The following is a 26,175-nucleotide window of genomic DNA, read 5'->3' as shown; positions in this document are numbered from 1 at the left end:
AATAAGGGATGGGTTGATTATCTCCAGACTGCATCTGACGACATGGAAAAGGGAAATTAGTGCGATGTGACTCATGCGGCTTAAGTTGTGTTCGGGAAACAAAGCGAAATTACGCATCGCGATTTCTGCCAACGGCCAACGGCTAACACCCGGACCAATATTGGATCGGCAGTTAGCAAAGCGGCACAGCGCTTTTCTTTCCCCAGGGAGATGGGCATCGCGCAAATCGTGCAACCGCACACAACCTGACAAGACCCCCAGCTTTACTACCCCTACAACCTGCCAGCCTTACAGCTCCGGTGACCAATCGCAGTTCGACGACGGTGGCCGTAGGGTAGGATTGATATGCAAATATTATCATGCAGGCGGGACAAATTGCGAACGCAAGGAAGGAGGCTGTTGCTGCTCGGATTGGGAAGGGATGGGTTGGGATGCACAAGGTTTTGCGGTTGCCGAGAGCAATATCCGCGGGCCCCCAACAACGAGCGGAAAATGGTAATTGGAGAAGACCATCTCCGACGCGATGTTCTTCTAACAATATATACATACATAGCCCTCCCTCGGTGAGGTCTAGAAGAGAGGAGTTGTCGTCCAGCCTGATCTTTCTTTGTTGCAAAGATTCGCTCTCATCAGTCGCTTTAACCTGACCAAAGTCCTTCACTCTCGTTTATACCATACCGACGAAACAGACATCGCATACGCTATTCATTGTTCCTCTGTCTACCTAGTTCTAATCCTAATATTGTTAATACACCAATACCACACACAATGAAGTCCGTCGCACCCCTCTTCTTCTCCCTGCTCGCCGCGGCCCTGACCACGATCGCGGCCCCGGCCCCGGCCCCGGCGCTTGAGGTCCACCAGGCCCACGACCAGGACCGCCCCGTCATCACCACCCCCGACACCATCGTCCCCCTCCGGCTCCTCGACCGCGCCGGCAACTACACGAAGACAATAGAGCCGAGGGCCGTTGCCACCGGCGGCGAAGATCGGGCCCAACAACAGCAGTTCACCTTCTCCAGCGGCGACAAGGACGCCCCGTACATGGTCTGCTCCCGGATCCCCCCGCGCCCATGCCGGGTGCGTGGTCCGGGTCTGGTTCGACAGCCACCACGCCGAGGAGGAAGGCCGTCCCGACGACGGGGTCTACTCCGAGCCCAGCGATATCGTCTTCGAGCCCGAGGTGGACGAGGAGGACCAGTCGGAGCCGTGTGTGGCGCTGGGGGTGGATAGTGGTGACGGGAGGGGCGAGCAGGGGTTGCTGGTCCGGAAGATTGACGTTAATTGCCCCTAAGCTATTGGTTGATTGTTAGGGGGTCTTCGAGGTGGGAAGGAGGATACTGGATCTTGCTTTGCCTGTCTGTCTTCCTTTCTTGCCTTCTTGACGACCACGCTTCGGACGCGAAGAGGGCCGGAGGTAGTTCGCGCTGCAAGCTCGCGGCGGCGCCAAGCATTGATGGATTCTGGCAGCACACCTGAATGCTATCCATTGTGGGCACTTATATCATGTGTGCTAGGAATGACTCGGCTCATTTAGCTGGCCCAGTCGAAGGGAGCTTATTAATCTGGTCCGACAATGGGCAGATGCCAGGACCGGGTGTGGTTTCTCGTTGCTTTCATCGCCTAGTTTGTCGTTACGTTACTACTCTCGGGCCTGCTTGGCAGTGTCTAGCATATCTCGTCAATAACGAAGGACCTAGGCAGAGCCCTTGCCTGCAGCGCATTCTCCCGATCCCGTTAGCATGCCTAACTGTTCACCAATGGAAGCCATGCCATTCATGAAGTAGTTGTAATGATGCTCGAGATGTTCGGTTACGTTTGGCGAGGCCGCGCTACGGGCACTGGTGGCCAAGATGATATATGCCGTAGCGAAAGGTGTGCATGGCTATTCGCGAATAGTCGCATATATCCCATTGGGTACCGACCACTCCGCGTGCATATCATCATATTTCCTTCGTCAGTGTCATAATGCAAGATGAAGCCAACTAGATAGCAAGGGAGGCGGCGTGGTAGACTGTGAACTAGGGACAGCCAACTCCAACGGCGTAATCTCCCACGAGATGCGGTGTTTGTATCCAACAGTAATTCCTTTCTTGCTTCGATCGCCTGGGGTGCAGTGCGTGAACACTCTGAGATCCGGATACAAATAGCCGCTGACGGGAACGGAAGATATGATATCGTAACTTCACCGTCCAGCAGGGTCATCCGCAGTTTTCCTGACCCCCAAGTCAATCGTTCTCTTGTACAAGCACACGAACACACACGTGCAGTCACCCGTTTCACGCATATACACATACTTGCCAACTGTCAAGTCGCTCCTGGACTTACATCACGGATCAATAACCCAATGCTCAACGTGAAGTCCGACGCGACCATCCTCTCCCCTGCTCGCCGCGACAGCTACCGCGACCCCGCTGCACCTCTCGGCGCGCCAGCAGAGCAGCAACAGCATCGCCACGATCCAGATCTACCCAGACTGGCCCGAGCGGCGGAACGTCCTGCAGACCATCGAAGCCCCAGCCGAGTCGCGCGTCACCGAGCTGGGCCCGCCCGCGGTCGGCGTGTGCGCCAAAGTGCACGACCGCGAGCGCGGGTGCCAGTTCCTGGCGTGGTTCGACCGCGAGACCGACGACCCGAGCGCGGGCGTCGACGACAGGGCCGAGGATCTCAGCCCGGCGGGCGAGTTCCCGCCGAACAGCTCGGTCGAGGTCTGCGTCGGGCACGCGACGGAGAGGGATGGAGTTAAGGTGCAGATGCCGCTTCGCCGTATTGAGGTTGTCTGTCCATAGGAGAGTATACTACACCGACCGGCACTGGGGAGAGGAAGAAGGGATGGATGGGACATGGTTGGGCGAGGAAGTTGTCTGGTCTACTTATCCGATTCTCAACCGCCAGGAAGGGCGGGAGCATCGCATTGGAAGTGTTTGTCGGCCTCAGGTGCTGAGGGGTGTTGCTCAGATTCGTGCCGACCACGTGGGGCAAGAGGAAAACGTCCTGGTCAATTGAGACCCAATCGGATATCTGTTCATCACTGCAGTATCATGTCAATAATTCAAATATTGATTGAGCCGGCCTCGAACATGTTGTAAGCCTGGTCGCGGCATGATCTGAGCAGCTTCGGGGACAAAACGACTTGGTGCTTGACAGATGCAGAAGTGGGGTCGCAAGCGAGACGAGCTGCTGTTGTGGTCCTTGGTTCACTTTTGCCATTGACAAGATGTATTCAGTATCCCGGATCAATACACAACATGCACCCCGTTGCTGCACCGCATCGTACCAAGCATGGATGAATTGATGCAAAGTTATTTGATGCCAGCAACTTAATCTCAGTAGTCTGCAGCCATTAAGCATGAGTAGTAGTCGCTCTCGCCGCCTGTTCATTCTCATCGCTACGGTCGCAACGGAGAACAAAACGCTGGTTTGCTTCTTACGCCATGCGATTGGACAGCAAATGCAAGGTCCCCGCCGCCTCAAAGTGAACGACACCACGGCGGGCCGGTTAAGCAAACATCGTGTGCACATTGATGGGACTCACACTAAATCGTCAGGGTGCCGACCGGCGACGACAGTATGTATGGCCAGTGGTACTGTGGTGGCCGGGTTACATGGCGGCGTGACTGGATTGAAAGAAAGAGGAGAAAAAAGAATAGACAAAGAGGAAGAAGAAAACCAAAACCACGCGTTGGCATATTATTGTGTATCGAAGTGAAATGACCGCCGATGAGGGCATAGCGTACACCATTTGAAAGCTGCCGATGCGCTCGTTCGAATGCACCTACTCACACAGAATGGTATGGGTTGTGTGGAGAAAGTTGAGATAGGTAACAGGTTGTATATAAGGGTTATTAAATGCTCTCCTCCCAACAACCACAACACCAAACGGACTGGTGGCGCAATGGTAGCGCGTTGCTTTCCGGTTTATCTGCGCGATTAGCAAAGGCTGTGGGTTCGAGTCCCGCCTGGTCCTGTTATTTTTTTGCGTTTTCGGTGAGATTTCCCCACATTTTGGCCTTTTTCGGTCGGCGACGACAAGTGGTCACCACTTCAACTACCCGTATTCACTGATGCTGGGCCAGTGTACCCAATGCCCAACATCTTAATCAATAGCTTTGGTAAATAACATCGCAAGGGCCTTTGGGTTTTCGTATTCATCGAATTTTTCGAACCCCCAAGTTTTGAGTATCTTGGCTTACGGCGTAGTACAGCGTAAGCTGGGCCGCCATCGTAGACCAAAACTGCTTATGCAACCTTCCATTGCCGCACAACGACGGGGCCCATACTCATAGATTTGCACTTTTGCACTCCTGTTCAACTTAAGGGTGGAAGAGGAAATAGACGGTCGAAGACATCCGTATCGGAGTTCACGGCCATGACTACATAAGCACCACCGAAGAATCTGCGCCGGGGAGTCCCAGCGCACCAGCATTTCCCCGAGTGTCGTCAGGTCCCTCATACGACGAACTCGAGAAGCAGACAACGTTGGTGCATGTGAATCACCTCCATAACCATTCCGAGACAACTCGTGGCACCAAGACTACTCTCGACTATCGACTTGGAAGAAGGGTGGAATAAACAGTATATTTGACGGGCATCGTGTGTACTGGGAGATGCTGTTACTGGTTTTGTATTATTGACCCATTGTGAATTTTTTGCCTACTCTACTGATGCGTAGCCTGGGGGTGTCCCGGTCTCTGTTGTGACTGATAGCGATGTGAGTTTTCTTTTCCGCTTATCATTTGCGGTTCCGAGGCGTTCATCAATGAGACTAGTCAGAAGACATCGTTGCTCGGATGGATGAAAGGGTATAATACTTGTGGCATCATCAGGGCATGGCAAAGTAAAGTATTTAAGGTCCGGTTTGGCTTCTCGAAAATCTCACCTGTCGAGCATTTAACTATAGAACCCCCAAAATCAAGCAACAACGAAAGCATCATCGCCATAACTACAACCCAAGGAGCCAAAGACCAGAGCTAAGAAGCCAGCTACACATCACAGTAACGAGCGAGACTTTTGCAAACATGTCAAACTTCTACTATCCTTCCGGAGACTACCAGCCTCGCGGCGTCCAAGATTTCTACACCACCAACCAGCTCTAGACGCCGATGAACCTCCAGGGCAGCGCCCATTACTCCAACAGCCACGCGTACAACCCGGCATTTGGCTGGCCGGTCCAGTACAACCAAGGCTACCCCGGACCGGAGATGCAACTGCCTTTTCGACATCAAGGGTACGAACAATGGAGCCTGGAGGACCGCGGGGTGCCCCAGTACCCGTGCGTTAACCGTGGGATCTGGTAAGGCCTAGATAGGTATGCGGGTCTACTGGCAACGGAAGAAGACAGCCTAGGACGTGAGTAATAGCTAGGGGTTAAAGGTAAGATATTAAATACCTTAATGATAGCAATCGGAAAGTATTTCTGAATTGATATGCATGCCCCTTGATGATATCTGCACGATGTAAACCCCAATTATTTATTCCCCTTGACCATCCTGTCTTTAATTGTGTACGCTAACCTAGAGGCCCGTGAATAATTTACCAATACCCCTGATCACAAGTTCCTCACCGCCTAGTCTCGGAGTTAAAAGCCAAGTGGCCTCGAGGAGGTGACTTGGACTATCGTCGAGGTGGTTACCGGGCTTTTCTTACATAGGCAGACGTGCCATGGCGGAAAAGGTACCTCTTTCTCTTGTAACATGAGAATTAGCCACGACTGCTAAGGGAGATATCCGCCAACCAAGAAGAGCAGAGAGAAAGAGAAATCGAGGAAGAATATACAGGGGCCGACTTCAGAAATGGGTGTTAGGAAGTGCCTCGATATTAATATGACTTTGATGAGGTCTTGGGTTAGTAGCAAGGCCGGTGTGGTTGCTACCACATCTCATAAGTTAAAGTAACCATCCAGATGCCAAGTATCCAAGCATCGGGCTGAAATTGTGCCTGGAAAGCACATCTAGGGGAGCATCGGACCGAGTCAAGGAGCTTGGCCCTCTACCAACGCACAAAGGCACCAGGGTGGGGGTAATGATAAACAGCACAGGCTCCCTTCCCTGCTATGCCTCGCTTGCACTGCCTCCAAGACTTGAAAGTTGTGCATGAGTATATGGTGCATCTTCGCAGCGATTCGATCTTGTCCACTGGTGTATGCCTCTGCCATTGTTGAACATCGGTGGGACCTGTATTGTGGCAGGTGGGAGAAATGGTTTGCTGAACTCGACCTCGAGGATAGCGATATTTGTACACAACGTCACGTGGATAAACATGCTCACCGAGGGACGGCGACAGCAAGGTACCCAGCGCGGGCGCTCACGTGCATCACGCGCACCAGAAAGCACCCTGATGGACTTCCGACACTACTACCGGGGACAGAGCACCATCGCGGGGTTTTCGAGCTTCTTTTTTACAGGTCTCAAAACGAGACAGCAAGCAAGCATTGCATCAACATTATAAAGCTGAGCTATGTAGAGGGCGGGTATATCAAGTTCACTCGGATCCTCGTGAGTGAGACGGTTCAAAACAGAACAAAGAATTAAAAAAGTTGGTCGACCTCACCCCAACTCGGCCGCTCGGGGGTAATACCCCAACCTCGTCTCGGAGATCGTCACTTGACGATGATGGCCCTTGGTCGAAAGGGTAGAGGGGTAATCCTCCTTCAACTGGTAAAACTGCGGAGACTCAAACCCTCCTCCTCCGTCCCCTCCACCCCCAACAACCCTCGGAAGCGTCGGCAGATCCTTCAGCGTGCTCAACCGCATGGCACTGTCCCGCTTCCTCGCCCGCCGGAACGTCAGCAGGACGCCCCCGACGACCAGGACCACGCCGCCGACACCGGCCCCGACGCCGATCCCGATTTTGGCACCCGTGGAGAGCGGCTCCGGCGTCGCGGCGGTGCTGCTGCTGCTGGCGCCGGCGATGATGTAGGTGGCGTGGAGTGCTGCGCCTTGTGACGGGACCCGGGACGGCGGCGGCGGGGCCGTGTCTAGGGTCAGGGCGGTGTAGGACGGTGGGATGGTCGGGTTGGTTTGGTCTACCTCTGTTGCAGTTACGGCTCTCGGAAGGACCGACGGTGGTCGTGTCGATGGCGGCGACGACGATGACGACGATGACGATATCGTAATGTTGAAATGGCACGACCTCATCGACGGGGCGTCGGTCGCGCCTGGTTTCGTCGTTCCCGTGCCGGGACGGAGCCGTAGGAAGAAGACGTTCGAGTCGGAGAGGTCGAAGTCAAAGATCTGCGGTACCCAGTCGTATTGGGTAAAGCTGATCGCCGCCCGGCTTTCTGGAAAGAGAGTTGTTAGGGGTGCCACATGTGCTGTGGATTGCTTCAGTGCAACGTACGGAAGATTGTGGGACCTTGCAATGCAGAGTCGCTCTCATCGATATTCTGCTGCCAGAGGCTGATGGTATAATCATTGTAGGTTGTGGCCCATCGTATCCTTTGGACTTCCCCGACCGTCCATACGGGGTTGGCCGAGAAGTCGGAGGCTGCGACGGCGTTTTCGGGGTTCAAAGATGCTTCGGCCGCCAGTGGCTGCTGCTGCTGCTGGCACCATCCGAGTCCAGCACCAATTACGATTACAATAGAGAACAAGCCAATCATGGCGTTGGCGGGCGAGTCGGAGACATTAAAGCACTGGAGGCTGATGGTATCTTGGCGGGTGCGACGGAAGCGACAGCCTGATGCAAAGGATTATGTCCAACAAGAAAAGGGACGAGGGCAGTAGCATTTTCCTCTTGGGATGCGTGGGCTTCATGACCTGATATCAGTCAGTTCGCACCCTACCTTGAGCCATCCATTCCGGCAGGCAGACCAAGGGAGGGCATTGTGCATTCGAGAGATCACAGCTGCGAGCTTCGATCGCACCCACCCATCGTTCAATCAAACAACCGACTACCATCTGCCGACCATGCACGCACATACAAAAGGAAGTAATGTAACCGCCCAGGGACGCAATCGAATGATCCAAGATGGCAAGGGCCGTGGCTTGGGGTCCAAATTGGGCCGTTCTGGAACCAATCCATCCATGTCGGCTCGAGCAAATATTGGAAAGCCACCATTGGCGGGCTGCCAAGCCCCTCCCGGTGCGCCGGACAAGGGGATTGGCTCCCTATCGCTTGCGGCAGGCTGGGGCTGGCTGAGGTTGGTTCTTGGCCATGATCTGATGCATCGATTACGAATCACATCGTCTCTTGGAAGCCACCATGTTGCATTTCAGTTGAGGAACGCAGGTGGTGTTGTTTGCTACTGCAGAGGTTACTGCTGACACATCGTTTTTTGGGTTTCTGGCTGGCCAAGTAAACGCCTGGGTGTTCTGGCAATGGAGCGCCCAACCACATGCTGCCGTAAGCAAGGGGATGTGACGCTGCAAGGGCACCATTGACTAATTCCCAAGAGTCGGCTCAAAAGACAATAAGTTCTTCTTGAAGCTGCACTCTGTCTCATGGCTCAATCAGGTTGCTTTGGGTACTTACAGTTACTTAAAGTACCCCCCTGGGAAATGTCATCTCGTTGGTTGGTGCTGGATACGGGTTCGAGACAAAGAAGCCATCAAAAGCCACCCTTCATGCCACGACCAATGATATGATATGGCGACGCAATAGGACAGCCATGCATGCTTCCGGGTTAGTCTCGGATCTTCAGAGGTGATCCGAACTAAACGCCTAGGAAGCAAGTGTACGCGCCGCAGGGGACGTACGCCAGGCAACAACAGGCTGTTCCTAGCCAGATGATAGTTACCCTTCGAGCGGTACTATCAAGGTTCGCTACATACTTACGAAGCAACGTTCAAAGTTTTCCCAAGAATGTTAACCTTACTTGAGCAGTTGAGCCCCCCAACATGGCTTGGAAATGAAAACGCCACGGCTCCGATTACGGGCTGTCCGCGCGGCCGATTTATATGCCCTCCATGGCATGCGCACCGATACCGCTGTCATGGAATACATGTGCGTTTTTATAGTGCCCTCTGGCTTACGAAGACTTACATCGAACTAATATGGGCTCCCAGGACCTCTGGCGCGGACACAGAGCTCGACGCGGAGAAGTCGCACAGCGTGGTCAGAATGCAGATGATGATGAAGCCCGGCAAGTTCGCCTTTGCAGTAACATTTGGAGCAGCAGATGATGAGCCGGCCATCGGCTTCATCGGTATCACGAGGCCGCCCGAAGCCTTCTTCATCTTCAGCAGGATCAGTTGGGGCAAAGGGTACGCCCCGAAGCCCTGGAGGCGTTTTTGACTACGTACTGGTCAATGTTTCCCAACGGGCTTCCACAAATGCGCCACGAACACAAAGACCTCTTGCAAGCTTACGTGGTCGAAGAAAATGCTGGCAGCTCCCGGGTGCTGGAGAAAGTCGGGTTCAAGCAAATCGGCACGGCCGTAGGCCAAATCGGGGACAAACCAGATGTGTGGGAAAGAGTGTATGAAATTCGAAGATCTATCGGCTAGAAGCGAGTGCGGTGTTGTGTAAGGACTGAGTTAGAACGTGAATCGGCTGCCCTTGAGGTGCCCACGATACCAGATACACAGGCACCAGGCAAGAATAATGCGTAACCAATACTTGGTTTTGTATGCAGAACTCTACGCCCACTTTCCCAGGAGACCCATCAGACCCATCCCGGAGGCAAGTCCCAGCAACCCCAGCCCCGTCCTGGCGCTGCTCTGGTTCGCCATCTCGCCGCCCTTCAGCCAATCCCTTGGCCCACATCTCCACAACCCCGGTCCAGACGAGGATACCAGCCGAGAAAGCATCGAGCGAGCCGAGTGCGATGATGGTGAACGGATCGTTTCCGTTGAATCGGTGGAGGACGGCCATGCCGAGTATCATGCCCAGTGGCGTAATGAATGCGAACCCGGATGCGATAGCAAACTTCTTTCTGGCTGACACTGCTGCGCCTGTTGTTGTTGGTGCTTGGGACCCGCTCCCCAGCAAAGGCGCCTCTTCTTCTGCGCTTGCCACGGTTCCATACGAGGGTCCTGTATTAACATGAACCTGGACCATGTTACGTACGGTGGCCAGTCCCAGCTCGGCGATCCGGCTTCCCAAGGCGATGCCCTCGAACAGCTGGTGGAACCCAATGACCACCGCCAGCGTTACGAAGAAGCTATCACCCGTCACGACGAGAGTGACGCCAATCACTGTGTCCACGAATTAATGAGGTCCGAGACGCAGGAGGTTTCGGATGCAAGTTACAGAGCGAGTGGAACATGATCCCGGATTCAAGGACAAAGATGTTGACGAGCTCACTATTGGCTTGTTGCTGTTCGTCGGCCTGGCGCCAGGAGAAGAATCGATGAGAGAAGAAATCCACGGCAAAGGAGACGAAAACGCCGGCCAGCAAGATCGCGGCTGGTGTGGCTTCATAGTCTATTTCGCCCAAGCATCTGTTTTGAAACATCAAGCTCGCGTGAGTAAAGAGCTGGATGGAGCCTCTCCCTGTCAACAAGCTGCATCGAAACCGCTTATGATATCTCATGATTAGTTGGGCTAGGAAAGGTATTTGGCTTACATGTATGAAAGCTGTGGAGATGACCACACCCGTGCCGAACTGTTTGATGAATGCGAGTAAGGCATTACTGGTTGATGCCGTATTGACTCTCATTATGATGGGGCTATATACACCTGGTATTCGGGTCAGCATTGAAGAGCCGCTCCCCTCTCTTGGTGTAGCATCAGCGTGGCCAAATCCGGAAGCCTTACCGATTGCACTCGCAACGAGAACCGCGGCTACCATTCCCCATCTCAGCGGTATGTTGTAATGGCGCTTGACAAGTTCGCAGTCGAGCGGGCCACCGGTTTCTTGTTCATCCTCGCAGTGTCTTGTTTTGGGTAGTTAGCAAGACCAAGCTGGGCCGTTTGGGTTGCCCAATGTTGCACGCCAACGACTCGGTTCGTCTTTGGTACTCCATTGGCGTCAGAGCTCGTCTCTTACTCAACACCGGCATGGAAATGGCAATGCCTCTCTTTGCCGACACCAAACTCGCCTCCCAGTCCAGACAGATTGATGGAAGGAGTGCTGAAGTCGGCAGCAACCCTGCTCTGGATCGTCCTCTCTAGAACGGTATCTACCTCGACCGACTTGGGGTTGAGTGGGCTCTGATATGCGAATGATACCAGCAGCCCTAGTATAGCGAGTACGTCGTATAGGCAGAGTCCTCGGGCCATTTTGGGTTTTATGTAACGGAATAAAATGATTGGATAACGGGGTCCTTGATTATGAACTAGGAGTTTGCGGGTTTACTTAGTCTATTGGATGACGGCTTATATATGTAGGCGTCTCTTTGCTACCGGTTTAAGCCTTTTGTAGTAGCCTCCCGGGTGAAACAGAGCTTTGCAGCATGCTGTCGTAAGGCGACGATCATGATTTGCGTGGAGGGACACCCCTTTGGATATACAGGGTCCATGTCTATGAACCAGCTTGGACGGCCAATAAGCTGACGCAGTTTTAATTGTGCGCATGCGGATACCCTTTTGTTTCTGATTTCCAAGCCACGGGAGCAACCTTGATGGCCTAATATCTGCGGCCGCACACGCATATCCACATCATTTATGGTATCACATTACTGGGGTACGCGGCCGGCAACTGTTGGGAAGTGGTCACATAGCACCGACGAAGACGATAGAACCTCAAACTGGGGATATGCTAAATGTGGATGCGGCGGTCTCGGCGGTCTCGGCGTAAGGCCATCAAGGTTGTTTCTCATCAAACTTCTCTTCTTTTTTTCTCCCTTGTTTCTTCCCTTACAAACCCACGTGGTACCGCCTCTGCAACCGGTACACCCTGCTGAGACATTGATTCTGACAGCCGGAACCGATAAAAGTCAATACTGGTGTCACCTAGCCCTCCTAAACGTTCTAGGCAAAATGGTGCAGTCCTTCCCCAGCTTATTACTCATCAGTATACTCTGCCTCCTAAGCCGCACTCCCTTGGTGGCCACGGGCGACGCAGAACCTGCTCAGTTAGAAGCTTCACTACGTGAGCCACCTCCTCCCCATTCTTCCCAACGGACAATTCCTGTACAGAAAAAAGCGCAAACTGAGACCCTTCAGTAAACGAGCACGACGACCATGCGGGAGCCCCTGAGCGAGTCGTTATCAGCGGCCTGACCGATGCGACAGCCATCGCTGTTACTGCTGCCTGTGAAGGGCCGGTAGAAGGGTGTAGCCTCCGCCACAAGGAGGAGAAGGAAAGGCTGTTGGCAAGGATCGACCCAAATCGGGGGGCCTGGAACGAGAATCACCCCAGATGGCGCCTCCTGAAAGCCATCGATGGCTTTCGATCCTATCGGGACGCGAACAAGGCCGAGGTCGATCGGTGGAGGGACGCCTACCGCCACGTCGGGAAAGGCCAGAAGAAAGTAAGCCGGTCCGGGCCATCATGCTCCCTCCTTATCCTTCTCAGACGAGACAGCGCCGGCATACTGTGAAGGCAGACATGCACGCAGGCAGACAGGCTGACGCGACGGTGTACTCAACCCGGTCGAAACACAGCTCCTCGAGTCCGCCGTGAACTACAAGCAGAAGCTCAACGACCTCGACCACCTCCACGACCGCAACGCCCTCCTCTGCGACGCCATCGCGCAGCATGCCCTGGCCTACTACGGCATCCCGGAGCCGGAGCTGGCGCGCTTCGTCCGCGACGAGGAAAAGGCCGGCCGGAAGCCCGAGCGCGTCAGCGTCGTCCAGGCCCTCAAGCACTACGTCCGGGACTGGGCCGCCGAGGGCGGGGCCCGGGAGCGCGGACCGACGTTTCCGTGTCTGCTGCGGACGCTTGCGGGGTTATATCCGGAGCGCGGCGGGAACAATGCGAGCGCGCCTCGGCCGCGGGTGTTGGTGCCGGGGGCGGGGCTGGGCCGGTTGGGGTTTGAGGTCGCGGAGATGGGCGGTACGTTATTGACCTCTTAACCTCTCCCCTGCTCCCCTTGCATCCAACGACAGTGTTCGAGGCTTGAAATCAAGTGACTGACATCTCCCGATGACGAAGGGTTCGAGGTGACCACCAACGAATGGTCCACGTACATGATCGCCGCCTACCGCTACCTAGAAGCCCACCCCACGCCAGAGAGCCACACCTTCCACCCCTTCCTCGACAGCCTCTCGCACCACGCCAGCACCGCCGACCTAAAACGCCAAGTCACCTTCCCCGAGCCCGACACCGCGCTGAACGACCCGTCCAACGTCCTCCTCGTCGAAGGCGACTTCACCACCGTTTTCTCCAACGACGGAGAAAAGTACGACGTCATCATCACCTACTTCTTCCTCGACACCGCGCGGAACCTGCTCAACTACCTCGAGACCATCCACCGCCTGCTGCGCCCCGGCGGGCACTGGCTGAACCTGGGCCCGCTGCTGTACGGGACGGGGCCCTGGGTGCAGCTGTCGCTGGACGAGATCGTGCGCGTGGCCGAGGCCCTGGGGTTCGAGTTCCGGGACGACCTGGACCCGGCGGTCTGCGGCGAGCGGACGTTCCCTCCCGGAGACGACGAGGAGGCCGGCGCGAAAGGAAAGGGCGGTGGGCTGCGCACGGTTCGGGGGAAAGAGGCCGTGTATGGCTCGAATGCTCGCGGGTTGACGACGAGTAGTTATATGGCTCAGTCCTGGGTTGCGAGGAAGCCTGAATGAAGGCAATAGACGACCCGGCCGTCCCAGATTGGCAGATACTCAATTCAACGAATGAATACGTCCGCACTATCCAACGTGGCTGGGGTTCCCCTTTTCGAAGTCGGCATTCATTGCCCACAAGCACGGGATTGAGTAGTTGCTTTCGCTTAACCAGGTTGTTCCCACGTCTAACATGCTGCACCTGGCAGGAATCTTTCAAAGACTCGGATCAGGTCCAGAGCATCATGCAACGGGGTACATCGTGTTCTAGAGGCAACCGGAGCTCTAGCTAGGGACGGTGGCTCTACAATCACGTCAGCTGTCCACACAACCTTGCTGATTGCCAACAACCCATCAACATATCAAGTACTCCAGGTTCAATGCAAAGATGAAAGGCGGGAGGAAATATATTTATGTGGACGGCTCTCTCGATGAATCTAGCTGCTTGCATCAAACAAATATCAATTTAGCCTCCTTCTTCATGGGGCAATGCATGCTTGCTATAGTGGACAATGTAAGTAGCGCCCCATGACAGGGGACCGACTATGTAGCTCGATGAAAAAAAGAAGAAGAGAAATATCAGATCTGTCCCATCCAACGCCTCACCTAACTCCTGTAGGTCGGCCTTGGCAGGGGATAATGCTGCTCGTCATCCTGGCCGAAAGCAAACACCGGGGGTATTATCCGGGAAAACAGCATGCAGGTATAACAAACAGCAAGAGGGGGCAAGAAAACAACAAGAAACCGGGTTTTAGTAGTGCGTGAAAAATGACGTATAATCCATGTCGGTCATCCAGTCATCGCTGGGAGAGATCAAAACCATATACCAGAAGAACCGCAAAATCGTGTCGCCAAGATCTGGTGAGCATGTATCCCCTTGATGGCGAGAGCCTTGCTTTCCGTACAATATGGCGGGGGCAGCAACTTTGCCATCAGAGAGATACGTAAAGTGTGTATCGTGCCATATCTATCGTGTGTAGATGAAGGCGTTGACGACGTGACCCTTCTGAAAACCTTGGTCAAACAGGGAGCTGGCCTCTTTGAGTATCCTGCCCATGTACGACAGTCTGACGCCTTTGTTCGGGGATAACTATCGGGGGAAAGAGGTTAGCGACTGATTGTGCAACGCTCAACGCGGGAATGCGCAGGTTGGACGAGCGAGGGTTCGGGGTTTGTCATCGCTTGCGACAACCCGCCTGTGGGGAGAGAGAAGAAATCCAAAGACTTACGTTTGCTTCTTCCTTGATTTTCCGTATCACGCTGCGGACGCTCTCGTTGGTGCCAATAGTAAGTATGATATCCCGGCTGTTCTCGCTGAGCCGCGTCCGGATCTTAATCAGGTCGCGGACGTCGGCGACCGCCTTGCCCTTCTCCTCGCGCCTCCGCATGGCCTCCTCTTCGTCCACGTCGTCGTCGGCCGTCTCCTCGCCGCCCGTCAGGTCCGCCTCGTCGTCGTCGGCCTTGGGGTCCTTGGGGTCTTCGTCGTCGTCATCGTCGACCACGTTGACGGGATCACAGACGATCCACTCGGGGACCGCGTAGTAGGTGCCCAGGGCGTCGTACACGCCGTTGGCGAGGTTGCCGGTGGGGAGGGTGACCTCGGCCGCTTTGAGGATGCTCTGGGCAGTAGCCAGGGCGGTATTATCGTCCACGGTGCTTTGGTGGGGCTCACCACCACCGTCCTCCTCGTTCTCGGTCGTGGCAGCAGTAGTGGCAGCGTTCGATCGTTTTCGCGCAGCGGCGTCGGCCTCCCACAGGACGTCGAGGGCGGCGCGGATGGTCTGCCAAACCTCGGGCCTTCCCGTCACGCGGGTGTCGAAGAAGTCGGCGCGCTCGCGGACGAGCTGGCGGCGGGTCCAGGTGCGGTTCTTGGCGACCCAGGTGTGGCGGCGCAGCGGCTTGTCGATGTGCTGGGAGAGCGGCTGCTGGTGGGTGGCGGTTCGGCGGTTATGGCGGCGGGAGACGGAGCGCATGTCCTCGCCCGAGTGCGGGGACCGGGGGCTGCGCACGGCTTCCTCGAGGGTGTTGGCGGCGAGGCGAGGCGAGTTGATGGCGCGGGCCGAGCTGGAGGAGGGCGCGCCTCCAGGGTATGGGGCATTGGGCCCATTGGGCGTTGAGAAGCAGCAGCCCTATAGACATAGCAAGACCTTGAGGTTAGTAAGTCTGGAGAACAGAAGAGCAATCCAAATTGTGTGCGGGCTTGGATTTTCAGACGTACCATGGTTGCGCCGATCAAGAGATTATGCGATCGGGTTTAGACTCTATAAAATCATTGCGCACGGCAAGCTTTGTAACGTCTTTTCTGGATCAATGTTATGTTCGGATCTGCCTGTGGTGCCTGTGGTCGAGAAAGCTAGGACTTTCCTCAAACTCGAGCGGCGGGTTCGATTGAGGTCGAAAAAGGCCGGGCCGACTGACTTGACTGGTTGACTGACTTGACAGGAATTGACGGCCAGAGGGTCAAGCGAATGAACAGAGTAAAGAAAAGATGCCAAGCATCCCCGGGTTTTTTTCCTGTTCAAGTATGTACAATCAGACGTTCCTTCAGCTTCTTCCCTTGGCCGTCCCTCTTGTTCGCATCTGGATCAACGGGTTTCCAAGGCAGAAAAAGGACGTTCCCAGATTCAAGTTCGTGGGTAGGTGCGTCAAAGAGGTACATGTATGTAGGTTAGCAGGTCGGCAGCGGAGCCCCGCCTTGGGATGTCTACTTTAGTTGCTGTAGGGCCCCGAAATTGGAGTAGCAGGAAGAGCGGCTTGGCGATGCCAGGGCGCTAGGTTAACCGCTAACCAGCTTGCCAGCAGGAACATTTGTCACCCAGACAGAGCTGCCATCCGTTATTCCAAAACTAGCAGATGTAATGGCAGCCTCAGTGGCCCGTTGATGTCTGCATTTATTTGAGTGTTTGTTCAAAGATCTATTTACTGCTATTCGAGTGCTGGACGATCGTTGGCAACGTGTGTCTGTCCATACCGGCCTAGCATCTAACCTAGGTACTTGTATCTAAAGTACCTACGTAGCTGGAATGAGAAATGAGACCGGTTAGTCCGGGCTTCAATCACTTGCAGGCGTGGTGATGCACATCTGCGCTAACCTTAACCACAGGGTCCAGGTTCCATCCACCAAAAAGCTTCCGAGGGGCCTAAGAATAGCCTACACCACAAGCCAATCCATTCTGTATCTTGATTGGCATACTTTTGAGCACAAATGTCGCATGAAAAGCAATCTCCGTTCAATACTCATGTCGTCATTCGCTCTCTGGTGATGAATGATTATCAATATATAGCCGCTTACATCCCACCCCCCTCTATCATCATACGAGTCACGGCGCCGACACCATGAATCATTGTATTAAATCCCGCTCAGCTTCCCAGCTTCCCAGACATATCCCGACTCACTCGACAAGGACCCCAAGTCCACAGTCATCACATGCCAACCACGTGGATTTTCGAATCCGGGAGGAAGAAAAGACAGAAAGAGTATCTAATAAGCCATGACCGAAGAATCCCGACAACCTTCCGTCACCTCATCGTGATGCTTTTCCTTTTCACTACCCAAAACCTTGAGCCGATTTTAGGCGCAGGGCCAAACTCTCCCGCGAGCTGACTTTCTTTGCATGGTATGTTGCATCGAGCTGTTACCATAGGAATCCCCGGCAGTTCTTGCTCCCACAGAGACACGGAGTCATATCCTTCTTCTTGGCCGGATCCAGCGCGTCGACCTCGGAATCGTCCACGCCGTCGACGTAGTCGAACGTCAGCTCCGTGCCCTTAGGTATGTCCTCGATAGCGAAGAGCGCCAAGTCGTGGATGTGCTTGTCAGCGTGGTCGCCGACGCGCGCGAAGATGCGTAAGTTCGGATCGCACGAGTGGTTAATAAACCGTGTCGGCCCCGACATAAACTCGCCGTCCACCTCGAGCGGCGGCCCTCGTAGTCGTTCGTCGGGCGATTCCGGGTCCGAAAACTTATCGAGCGCGAACAGGTAAACGTCTTTCCGCTGCGCGATATCCGACTTGGCGCGCCGGCGGTCCGCTTCTTTCGGCGTAATGATTTCGCCCAAATACTTATCGATGAACTGCCCCTTCTTGATGTCTACGGGGCTCTTGACGCCCCAGCCGCGGTCGGCCGTCCGGAAGACTTGGAGAGGGAGCTTCCTGCCTCGTTCCACGACCCGGTTGGGGCACTCGGGTCCGCAGGCGCATCCTTCGTGGCACTCGTAGATGGGCTCGCGCGATTCGAGGATCCGGGTTCGCAGGAGGCCGGCTTTGGCGCCGTGCGAGTGGTAAGCGTAGCTCTTTCGACGATATATTATACCATCCTCGTCATCCGGCTCTTCCTCGCTCTCCTCCAGCTCCTGTAGGCAGTGGCAGGAGGAGTACTGGCAATCCTCGCCATCCTGGCAGTCGCAGCCGCTTCGGAATTCGCCCTTAGCCGGTTGGACGCCGCGGCCGAGCTGTGAATTCTGGACGAAGCGAAACCCGGGTTCGAGAACTTGCTCGTCGGCGTCGTTTGTTATCGTGACGGGATATTCGGTATGGGTCGTGAAGGACCGGATCTGGCAGAGGTGGCATTTGTCTTTCTCGGCTACGCGGCCCTGGGAAGGTACAATCAAGGTATTAGCACATGCAACGCGAAACGAGCAGAATATGCAGTAGGCATGAACCAAGATGAAAACTCACGGGTCTCCCATGGACGAAGAAGTGCTGTTTGGTAGCTGCTTCCATCCTGCTCGCTTCTCCCCGCAATCACCTTCCAGTTTCTGAGTCGACTTTCCACTGGGGCGCTCGAGCCATTCCAAATATCGACTTGGGTGATATATAGCGGTTTCCGATGTCGGGTTCGCAGTGGAATTTAGGCCGGCATAATGGAAAGCTAAGTAGGTATCCTCGCTAGGAATATCTGTATCCGTATCTTCCAGTGTTGTGGCGAGCTGAGAAGTTGCGACGCGCTTTGCAAAGTGGACGCGTAGAGTGCCTTACCCCCCACTATACAAGACTTGAGGTACCTGAAGCCAAGCGCCGGGGACCTCACGCCAGGCGCTTGCGCACGACATTTAGTGGGCCAATACCTACCTTCTGGGGCCGACATCCACTACTTCTCTCAATGCCGAATCGAATTCAGAGAATACCATCAATGCCCCGATCCATCATCAGTACCTACTGACAGTACCAACAAATGCCAATATGCATACTCCTCCGCGTCCCAAGATGCCCGCGTCATGACATTGATGTCGTATTCTTCCATCAAAGGTATGCCTGTAAAACTCAATACAGTACTGAGCATATATGATGTCGTACAGAGCTGGCCAGTCGGTCTTCTTTATCTACCACGTGCATGTTTGAGTAAAGATAGAAACTTACAAGGGACCTAGCGACAGGTAAGAGTGTAGGTTATCGAGACTCATGCCAAGCACAACTGCATTCATGTGTGGGAGTGAGCTGCTCAGGGGTTACCCCAGAATTCCCGGAGCGATCCCCCAAACGATGCCTTCGCCCGGGAAGTCCGGCATCCAACAGCTTGTCGCCCATGGCGGTTCATAGGGTCCCAAGACGTGCTTCCAATATATTTCGCATAACACTATGACAGAACAGTTCGGGCGAGGTCGTGCCGGTTACTCCTTTTAGCCGTCTCCGTGCCGGGTCATAAAAAAACCAGCTCAAATCCACTCCTCCCATGTCGACCACCGACACAACCCGACGACCCCCGTACGTAAGAAAAGGAGATGTAACCACAACCCGTCGGAAAAATAAATGAGAACCTCCGCGTGACGTCTGGTCCAATTGCCGTGATGCGGTTCCATGGTGTCAGGCATGGATCACTTACCAGGTCGCCTTTAGGAGGCAGATATTAGCCGGCGACACCATGTAACCTACAAGTGAACATGGAACGGTGGAACACCAAAGACGTTGGTGTCCTACCGGAGTTACCTTGTCGCAAGCTCCCTGAACGTCTAACGTTGCGAGGGTGATACGAGAACAACCGACATCTCATCTTCAGTGGTCTCGATCAACTTGAGCAGACAAAGACAAAACACAGTTTGAAGCATCAGACCAAACCCGTAAATTTCCATCACTAATAAGAGTAATTGGGGTACACCAAACTTGCTAGTTCTTCTCATTTGGTGCCACATCATAACTCACGATGTACGAATCCGGTTTCTTCACAGTCCTTGCGTGGGCGCTACTGCCGCTCCCACCGCCTGCCTCTGGATTCCAACATGGCATCGTCGGCTTCGGAATCGACCTCTACCAAGACCTCTGCTGCCAGGCCTGTCACGATGCTCTCTCGACCCTTTTCCTGAGCTGCACAGCCTTCATGGACCAGCCTGAAGGCGGTGGCGGCTCCGACGGTGGGATGTCTAGTACGGGTGGTATGGGGATGGATATGGACATGCCCATGGGCATGACGAGCGACGAGTGCCGCGCGACCAACCAGCCCTGGCTCCAGACCATGGCGCACTGCATCCGATCCCGATGCAACGACGACGGGTATCCGTTCGAGAAGCAGCTACAGTGCTTCGGCAAACACGCCGTCGCGGGTGCCTTGCAACCCACCTTCCAGGAGAGCCTGCCGCCTGCCGCTCCCACGCTCGAGCTTCCCGCGGACGCCATGTGGCTCAATGCCACCAGCTTGGTGAACGGAGACGGCTACTACTCCATACACGGCACACTCGGAGAATTCGCGAGGGAGGAATACCTCCACAGCAGATACGCGTGAGTCCGTTTTCAGGTCACAAAAGCGTCCCCCGGGCATCTAGAAGTAACACACAACCCTACAGCGTCGTAATCTGCCTCCTCACAATCGGCACCGTCCTCGCCTGCGGCCTCTTCAGCCAGATAACAGGCCGCTTCCCAAGTTTCCAGAAACACCTCCAGGCCTCCAAGCTCCGGTCCAAACTCCGCCAATCCCTCCTGCTCCCCGCGCTCGCCGGCCCCCGGCACCTAGAGCCGCTCCCGGGCAAAGTTGGCTACGTCCCCAACCGTGCCCTGAGCCTCTTCATCGCCGTCTACGTCGCGCTCAACGTTGTGCTCTCGGCCGTCTCGTTCCGCAGCTTCCAGCCCAACATCTACTGGTTCTCGTCCGGCTTCGAGCTGTGCGAGTACGTCGGGAACCGCACCGGCATCCTCAGTCTGGTCAACGTGAGCATCGCCGTCTTGTTCGCGGGGCGGAACAGCTTGCTTCTTGCTGTGACGGGCTGGAGCCAGACCACCTCCCTCACATTCCATCGCTGGGCTGCTCGGGTAGCTACTGTGCAGGCTGTCGTGCATTCGATCGTGTATACGCTGGCCTACTTCGAGCCTGGCTATGGTGGGGCCAAAGAGTACGCTGCCAAAGCGGCCGAGCCCTATTTCGTAAGCTATCACCTATCCCTGTGACTGGACTAACGACTACATGCTAACAATGGGGCAAAGTACTGGGGAATCATCGCCACGATAGCCATGTGCCTGGCAGTAGCCTTCGCCATCCTGCCCTTCCGCATCCGGTTCTACGAAGCCTTCCTGATCACGCACATCGCTCTGATCATTCTGACCCTCGCGGCCACTTGGTACCACCTCGTCCCCCACTTCGGTTTCGACTACGGCTACCAAGTCTGGCTCTACATCGCCTTCGCCTTCTGGGGGGCGGATCGATTGGCGCGCGTGGCTCGCCTCCTCTACTACAACAGTATCGGGAGCTCCCCTCGCGCCGTCGTCGAGGCTATCCCGGACTGTAATATTCTGCAAATCACCGTCTTCCCTCGGACTACCGCGGGGTTCGGCCCCGGGCAGCATAGCTTCCTGTACTTTCCGGGATTAGGGAAGTTCTGGGAAAGCCACCCGTTTAGTGTCGCGGGCTGGACATCTGGTAACTCGATGCTACCCACCTCGTCTGGCCCAGATTCCATGTCGAATGGAAAAGAAGAAGCAGGGGCAGCAACAGCAGCATCAGTAGCATCAAGGAACGGAGAAACCAAGCGGGTGCCAAAAGTGTGCACAAACGCGCACGAAACCCATATAACAAAGCGTCCCTCAATACGATTCCTGACCCGCGTGCACGCCGGGGCAACTGCTTCTCTCCAGCGTCGAGTCCTCTCGTCGTCCGCGCCCCGGCTAGAGATGACGGTCTTCAATGAGGGGCCCTATGCCGGCCACGCGGTAGCTCACCAGGTTCTGCTAGCGACCGACACCGTCGTCTGTGTCATCGGCGGGATTGGAATTACGAACGCGCTAGGGTTTGTGCAGGCCTATCATCACGCCTTGCGAGTCCGAGGCAGTGATGCCGGGGAAGAAGAAGGCCTCCGCGGCACAGGCGGCCGGGGCATTATGCGAAAGACGAACCGGTTCATCCTCGCGTGGTCAGCCCGGGAGGTGCCTCTCATCGAGCACGTCAAACGCAACTTCTTACATGGCGTCGAGCGGGTTGAGTACATGTTCTGGTGCACAGGCTCTTCTCTCCCTTCCGCCCAATCATCCGAGCCCAAGGACGAAGGGGTCGCATTGGAGCCGACACCCACCCCAGCGGCGATCCAGGAAGGACGGATGGATACTGGGAAAGTGATCCGATCCGCAGTCGAGGCCGGCCGCCATACGACGGTCATCTCATGCGGGCCAGGCGCCATGACGGACGAAGTGCGAGGGCACGTGGTCACTTGCGTGAAAGACGGGTTCAAAGTAGATCTGATTGAGGAGGCGTACGCTTGGTGAAGGACGGACTGGTTGAAGCATGCCGCCTGAGGACTGTAGACGCTTCCCTTGTCTCACGATGCTTACGTCTTTTGTTGGTGGTGTTTATAGTTCTCTCTACCTGTCTCAAAAAAGACCGACATGCCGATGTCAACTGTTGAACCATCGTCTATAGAGTTTTCGTCCCGTGGACATCGGGCGCATGGCTGAAACAAACCTGGGGCAACCCTCCGTTGATGGGCTTCTCGGGCAAGGGTTGCAACGGTGCATCTCTACAGGGACATCATCAAACGCCAAACCCAGTGAGTGAGATGGGACATGTAGATGATTATCCCGTCTTGTCCCGACAGTCTCCCAGAATGAAACATTGCATCTCACTGGCGCTGAGAGGAGAAGCAGGGATAGGGATGGATGGCCGGTTGCAGCACGTGGAGACCCGAGCCGGGGGAGAGGGATCGACACGGTCGCATTTCGATTTAGCCAGAGGAGCCGGAGACAAATAGAGCAAACTTGCTCAAGTGGGACAACGGTTGCATGCGACTCGCTTAATTGCATACACTGCTGCATATGCATTCAGTGAAGGATTGGTCACATCAGCGCCAGCTCTTGCGCGTCTCATCAGCTGTGCCCCCAGGGCTGGAACGACCTAAAAGAGTGATCCGAACTTCCTACGTAAGTAGGCAGAGAGTCTAGACGTGCGCTGATTCGAGTGCTGGGGCTGTAGGTGTAACTTTGTGTCAAGCAAGGATGCCGCTTTGGATATAATTCGGGCAAAGGGCACCAGCACGTTTCCTCGTTGCTTCGCGAGACGACCTCCTTGTGCCAAGAGTGAACTGAACAGTGTGACACCCCTAAGTTTGTTCCGAATCCGACGACACCCTTTTCATAATACCTCATCTTTGTCGAAGAAGCTCGGATCGATCGCTTGGCAGTAGGCAGCATGGAGTTCCAACAGTACGTCTCCATCATCGGCGCCGGCCCGGCCGGGTTCGCACTGGCGGCGGACCTCCTGAGCCACGGCAAGAGCGTCCTGCTGTACTCCCACCCGACGCACCTGCGGCACGCCAACAGCGTGCGGGAGACGGGCTGCCTCAAAGCCTGCGGAGTCATGGAGGGCTTCGCCAACATCCCCATCACCACCGACATGGCCGAAGTCATTGCCTTCTCCCAAGTCATCTTCCTCACCGTGCCGTCCACCGGCCAAGACACCATCCTCCAAGAGATGAAAGCCTACGACCTAAGCCAACACATCCTCATCGCCGTCCCCGGCAACCTTTTGTCGTTAATCAAAGACGCCGGTATGGAAGTCGGCAACATCCTCGAGACCAACCTATCGCCCTACTCCTGCCGCATGGACGAAGGCCAGCTCCTCGTCCTGGGCCGGAAGAAGCGCATCATGATCGCCGCCCTCCGCAACTACGACCTGAACCCGGGCTTCTACGACGCGGTTCAGGATCTGTTTCCGGGTGTCCGGCTGCGTTGGTGCAGCAGCGCCGTCGAGGTCTGCCTGTCCAACATCAACGGCGTGTTTCACCCGCTCATGATGCTCATGAACGCGGGCCGCATCGAGAGCACGGGCGGCGATTTCTTGCTGTACAGCGATGGCCTGACGCCCGCCGTCGCCAACGCTATGCTGGGAGTCGACAAGGTGCGCATGGACATCGGTGCGGCTCTGGGCCTATGCCTCCAGAGCACCATTGAAGTTTCGAACGAGTGCTACGATCAGTCCTTTACGAGTCTAGTCACCCTGGCGCAGAAATCACCGCCGCATAACCGGTTAAAGGCCCCGTCCGACTTCGGGAACCGCAACATCTCCGAGGACGTGCCGGACCTGCTGGTGCCCTGGTGCGGGCTGGCCGAGGTGCTGGGCATCGACGCGTCGCCCGTCGCGGCCGTGATCGTGCTGGCGGAGATGACGACGGGGAGAGTTTCATGGAGACGGGTCGGAATATGCGAAGGTTACACCTGGATACGATCTCGAGGAGAGAGCTAGTGGCACGTTTCGGTCTACCAACGACGCAGTATGAGAGTCGGCTGTAACAGGCCTGGGTAAATAGTTAATTGTACTTGGTGAAGCAGGCGTAGTAGCGAGCGAATCACAGAACAAGCCCTTTTGATCCTTGACATATATAGTCTCGTGAACATCACAACTCTATCTTATTACTCTTCAACCCCCGTATCCGCGCCCCCCGCGCCCCCAGCACCCAAAGCACCGGCGCGAACCCCAGCGCCACGAGCCCGAGCAGGCTGTTCCCCCACCCCCCACCCCAGCCTCTCGTACAAGCCCAGCCCGCCGAGCGGGATGAGCGCGCCCGCGAGGCCCCGGAGCACCGCGTTGGCCCCCACGACGCTCGCGGAGTGCCCCTCGAACGCGTCGATCAGGTACGTCTGCACCGCGACGAAGACGAGGATGGACCCGAACCCCGTCACCGCCGTCCCGAGCTGCGGCACGAGCCAGTGCGCGCGCGCCTCGGCGCTCCAGCCGTACACAAACAGGCCCAGGGGGAAGGTCAGGGCACCGGGCACCGTGATGATGGGCGGGAGGCGGGCTTCGGGGGTGACCGGCTTTCCGGCCGCGGCGCAGGCTTTGATGTTCCGGTCGCTGAAGTTGGCGATGTAGCCTAGGCCAGCTAGAGTGCCGAAGCCGCCCGCGAGGAAGACGAGACCGGCCGCGGTGGTGGAGAAGCTGTAGACTTCCTTGAAGACGAAGGAGTAGGTCGAGAAGAGAAGGTAGAGCGTCCCGTAGAGGATGGCGACATACGTGCACATGACGGTCACGATGGGGCAGCAGAGCAGCATCTTGGTCGGCCGCAAGATGCTCCTCGCAAACAGCTGCCCCGGGGTGAGATCCAGCGCCAGCTTCGATCTGTACTTGGGGTTCCCCGTCTCCTTTCTGAGCTTCGCGGCTTTCCGCTCGAGCAGCACGGGGGCATATGTCTCCTCGAGCACAAAGTACGCGAAGACGGTCACCACACCGACCACGGTCGCCATGATCCAGAACAACCACCGCCACCCGAGGGCATCAGCCACATACCCCCCACTGATCGGCCCAACCATGGGCCCCAAAATCGTCCCCACCGACCACACCGAAACCGCCCGCCCGCGGCGCTCGCGCGGCATCACGTCCGCGATGGTGCCGGACCCGATAGTGATGGTCGCGACGCCCGCGAAGCCCGACAGGAACCGGAACGCCAGTAGCGTCGCCTCGCCCTTGGCGAGCGCGCACGCGACGGTGAAGGCGCAGAAGAGCACGTTGGTGCAGTGGTACACCACGACGCGCCCGTACAGCTCGCTCAGGGGCGCGAGGAGCAGGGGCCCGCACGCGAAGCCGAGCACGAAGATGGAGACGACGAAGGTGGCGAACCGATGCGAGGCGGTGCCAAAGTCGTCCATGACGGACTGCACGGCTGGGGCCAGCATGGACGATACCAGGGGACTGGAAAGGGGGAGAGCGGTGTCAGTCAACTCCAATATCTCGTGTCAGGTTGCTGGTGCTTGTACTTACACGAGAAAGCTGATCACCGATATGGTCAGTATGTTCGTCCATTTCTTGCGCGACGGCCAGTTCAAGGGATTTGCAGGATCATGCCCCTCCGGGTCGGACCACCCGACCTCGATGGTAGCCGCTGCATCGACGATAGTCTCGGCGGAGGAGTCCGACAGGTTCGCGCCCTTTGGTTCCATGGATGCGGCAGATACTAGTCACACCGGTGCCGTATGAAGGTATGCAATGGCCGTGTATTCACTAGGTGCCGGCGAGACGGGAAGACTTTAGTGCCGGATGGGTTTGGGAACGAAAGGGGTATTGGTTTGCGAGATTACGGTTCGTCCCAAAACCTCGGCGCACTAATAACAACCTCGCCGAGGATGTTACAGCTGTACGCTGCTGCACCTACCTAGTCTACCAGCCCCCCT

General features: G+C 55.9%; 10 protein-coding genes across 10 annotated transcripts; 5 read left to right on the top strand and 5 right to left on the bottom strand.

Moving 5' to 3' along the window:
- Window positions 1-768: 768 nt before the first annotated feature.
- PG986_011580 (uncharacterized protein) lies at window positions 769-1,233 on the top strand (the record flags this gene model as incomplete). The annotated part of the gene is made up of 1 exon (XM_066847802.1): window positions 769-1,233. The coding sequence occupies one exon, from the start codon at window positions 769-771 to the stop codon at window positions 1,231-1,233; it is 465 nt and encodes a 154-aa protein (XP_066694498.1).
- Window positions 1,234-2,347: 1,114 nt separating this feature from the next.
- PG986_011579 (uncharacterized protein) lies at window positions 2,348-2,746 on the top strand (the record flags this gene model as incomplete). Its single annotated transcript, XM_066847801.1, has 1 exon — window positions 2,348-2,746. The coding sequence occupies one exon, from the start codon at window positions 2,348-2,350 to the stop codon at window positions 2,744-2,746; it is 399 nt and encodes a 132-aa protein (XP_066694497.1).
- A 3,799-nt stretch (window positions 2,747-6,545) lies between these two features.
- On the bottom strand, window positions 6,546-7,600 carry PG986_011578 (uncharacterized protein; the record flags this gene model as incomplete). The annotated part of the gene is made up of 2 exons (XM_066847800.1): window positions 6,546-7,279; window positions 7,339-7,600. The coding sequence occupies 2 exons, from the start codon at window positions 7,598-7,600 to the stop codon at window positions 6,546-6,548; spliced, it is 996 nt and encodes a 331-aa protein (XP_066694496.1).
- A 1,835-nt stretch (window positions 7,601-9,435) lies between these two features.
- On the bottom strand, window positions 9,436-11,163 carry PG986_011577 (zinc/iron transporter protein; the record flags this gene model as incomplete). The annotated part of the gene is made up of 3 exons (XM_066847799.1): window positions 9,436-10,136; window positions 10,192-10,817; window positions 10,931-11,163. 3 exons carry the CDS (start codon window positions 11,161-11,163, stop codon window positions 9,436-9,438), a joined length of 1,560 nt encoding a protein of 519 aa, XP_066694495.1.
- Window positions 11,164-11,862: 699 nt separating this feature from the next.
- Window positions 11,863-13,620, top strand: PG986_011576 (carnosine N-methyltransferase; the record flags this gene model as incomplete). Its single annotated transcript, XM_066847798.1, has 4 exons — window positions 11,863-11,974; window positions 12,049-12,356; window positions 12,490-12,883; window positions 12,983-13,620. The coding sequence occupies 4 exons, from the start codon at window positions 11,863-11,865 to the stop codon at window positions 13,618-13,620; spliced, it is 1,452 nt and encodes a 483-aa protein (XP_066694494.1).
- Window positions 13,621-14,566: 946 nt separating this feature from the next.
- PG986_011575 (uncharacterized protein) lies at window positions 14,567-15,820 on the bottom strand (the record flags this gene model as incomplete). Its single annotated transcript, XM_066847797.1, has 3 exons — window positions 14,567-14,689; window positions 14,829-15,728; window positions 15,818-15,820. 3 exons carry the CDS (start codon window positions 15,818-15,820, stop codon window positions 14,567-14,569), a joined length of 1,026 nt encoding a protein of 341 aa, XP_066694493.1.
- Window positions 15,821-17,234: 1,414 nt separating this feature from the next.
- PG986_011574 (histone-lysine N-methyltransferase) lies at window positions 17,235-18,321 on the bottom strand (the record flags this gene model as incomplete). Its single annotated transcript, XM_066847796.1, has 2 exons — window positions 17,235-18,191; window positions 18,277-18,321. The coding sequence occupies 2 exons, from the start codon at window positions 18,319-18,321 to the stop codon at window positions 17,235-17,237; spliced, it is 1,002 nt and encodes a 333-aa protein (XP_066694492.1).
- A 1,417-nt stretch (window positions 18,322-19,738) lies between these two features.
- Window positions 19,739-22,281, top strand: PG986_011573 (uncharacterized protein; the record flags this gene model as incomplete). Its single annotated transcript, XM_066847795.1, has 3 exons — window positions 19,739-20,310; window positions 20,376-20,949; window positions 21,010-22,281. The coding sequence occupies 3 exons, from the start codon at window positions 19,739-19,741 to the stop codon at window positions 22,279-22,281; spliced, it is 2,418 nt and encodes an 805-aa protein (XP_066694491.1).
- Window positions 22,282-23,200: 919 nt separating this feature from the next.
- Window positions 23,201-24,253, top strand: PG986_011572 (NAD/NADP octopine/nopaline dehydrogenase; the record flags this gene model as incomplete). The annotated part of the gene is made up of 1 exon (XM_066847794.1): window positions 23,201-24,253. The coding sequence occupies one exon, from the start codon at window positions 23,201-23,203 to the stop codon at window positions 24,251-24,253; it is 1,053 nt and encodes a 350-aa protein (XP_066694490.1).
- A 167-nt stretch (window positions 24,254-24,420) lies between these two features.
- Window positions 24,421-25,944, bottom strand: PG986_011571 (uncharacterized protein; the record flags this gene model as incomplete). The annotated part of the gene is made up of 2 exons (XM_066847793.1): window positions 24,421-25,696; window positions 25,766-25,944. 2 exons carry the CDS (start codon window positions 25,942-25,944, stop codon window positions 24,421-24,423), a joined length of 1,455 nt encoding a protein of 484 aa, XP_066694489.1.
- Window positions 25,945-26,175: the final 231 nt, after the last annotated feature.

Source organism: Apiospora aurea (genome assembly GCF_038362705.1).
Source record: "Apiospora aurea strain CBS 24483 chromosome Unknown utg000008l_segment0_segment0, whole genome shotgun sequence".
Lineage (NCBI taxonomy): Eukaryota > Fungi > Ascomycota > Sordariomycetes > Amphisphaeriales > Apiosporaceae > Apiospora > Apiospora aurea.
Note: the sequence above shows the minus strand (reverse complement) of the source record. Positions and strands in the feature narration are given on the sequence as shown.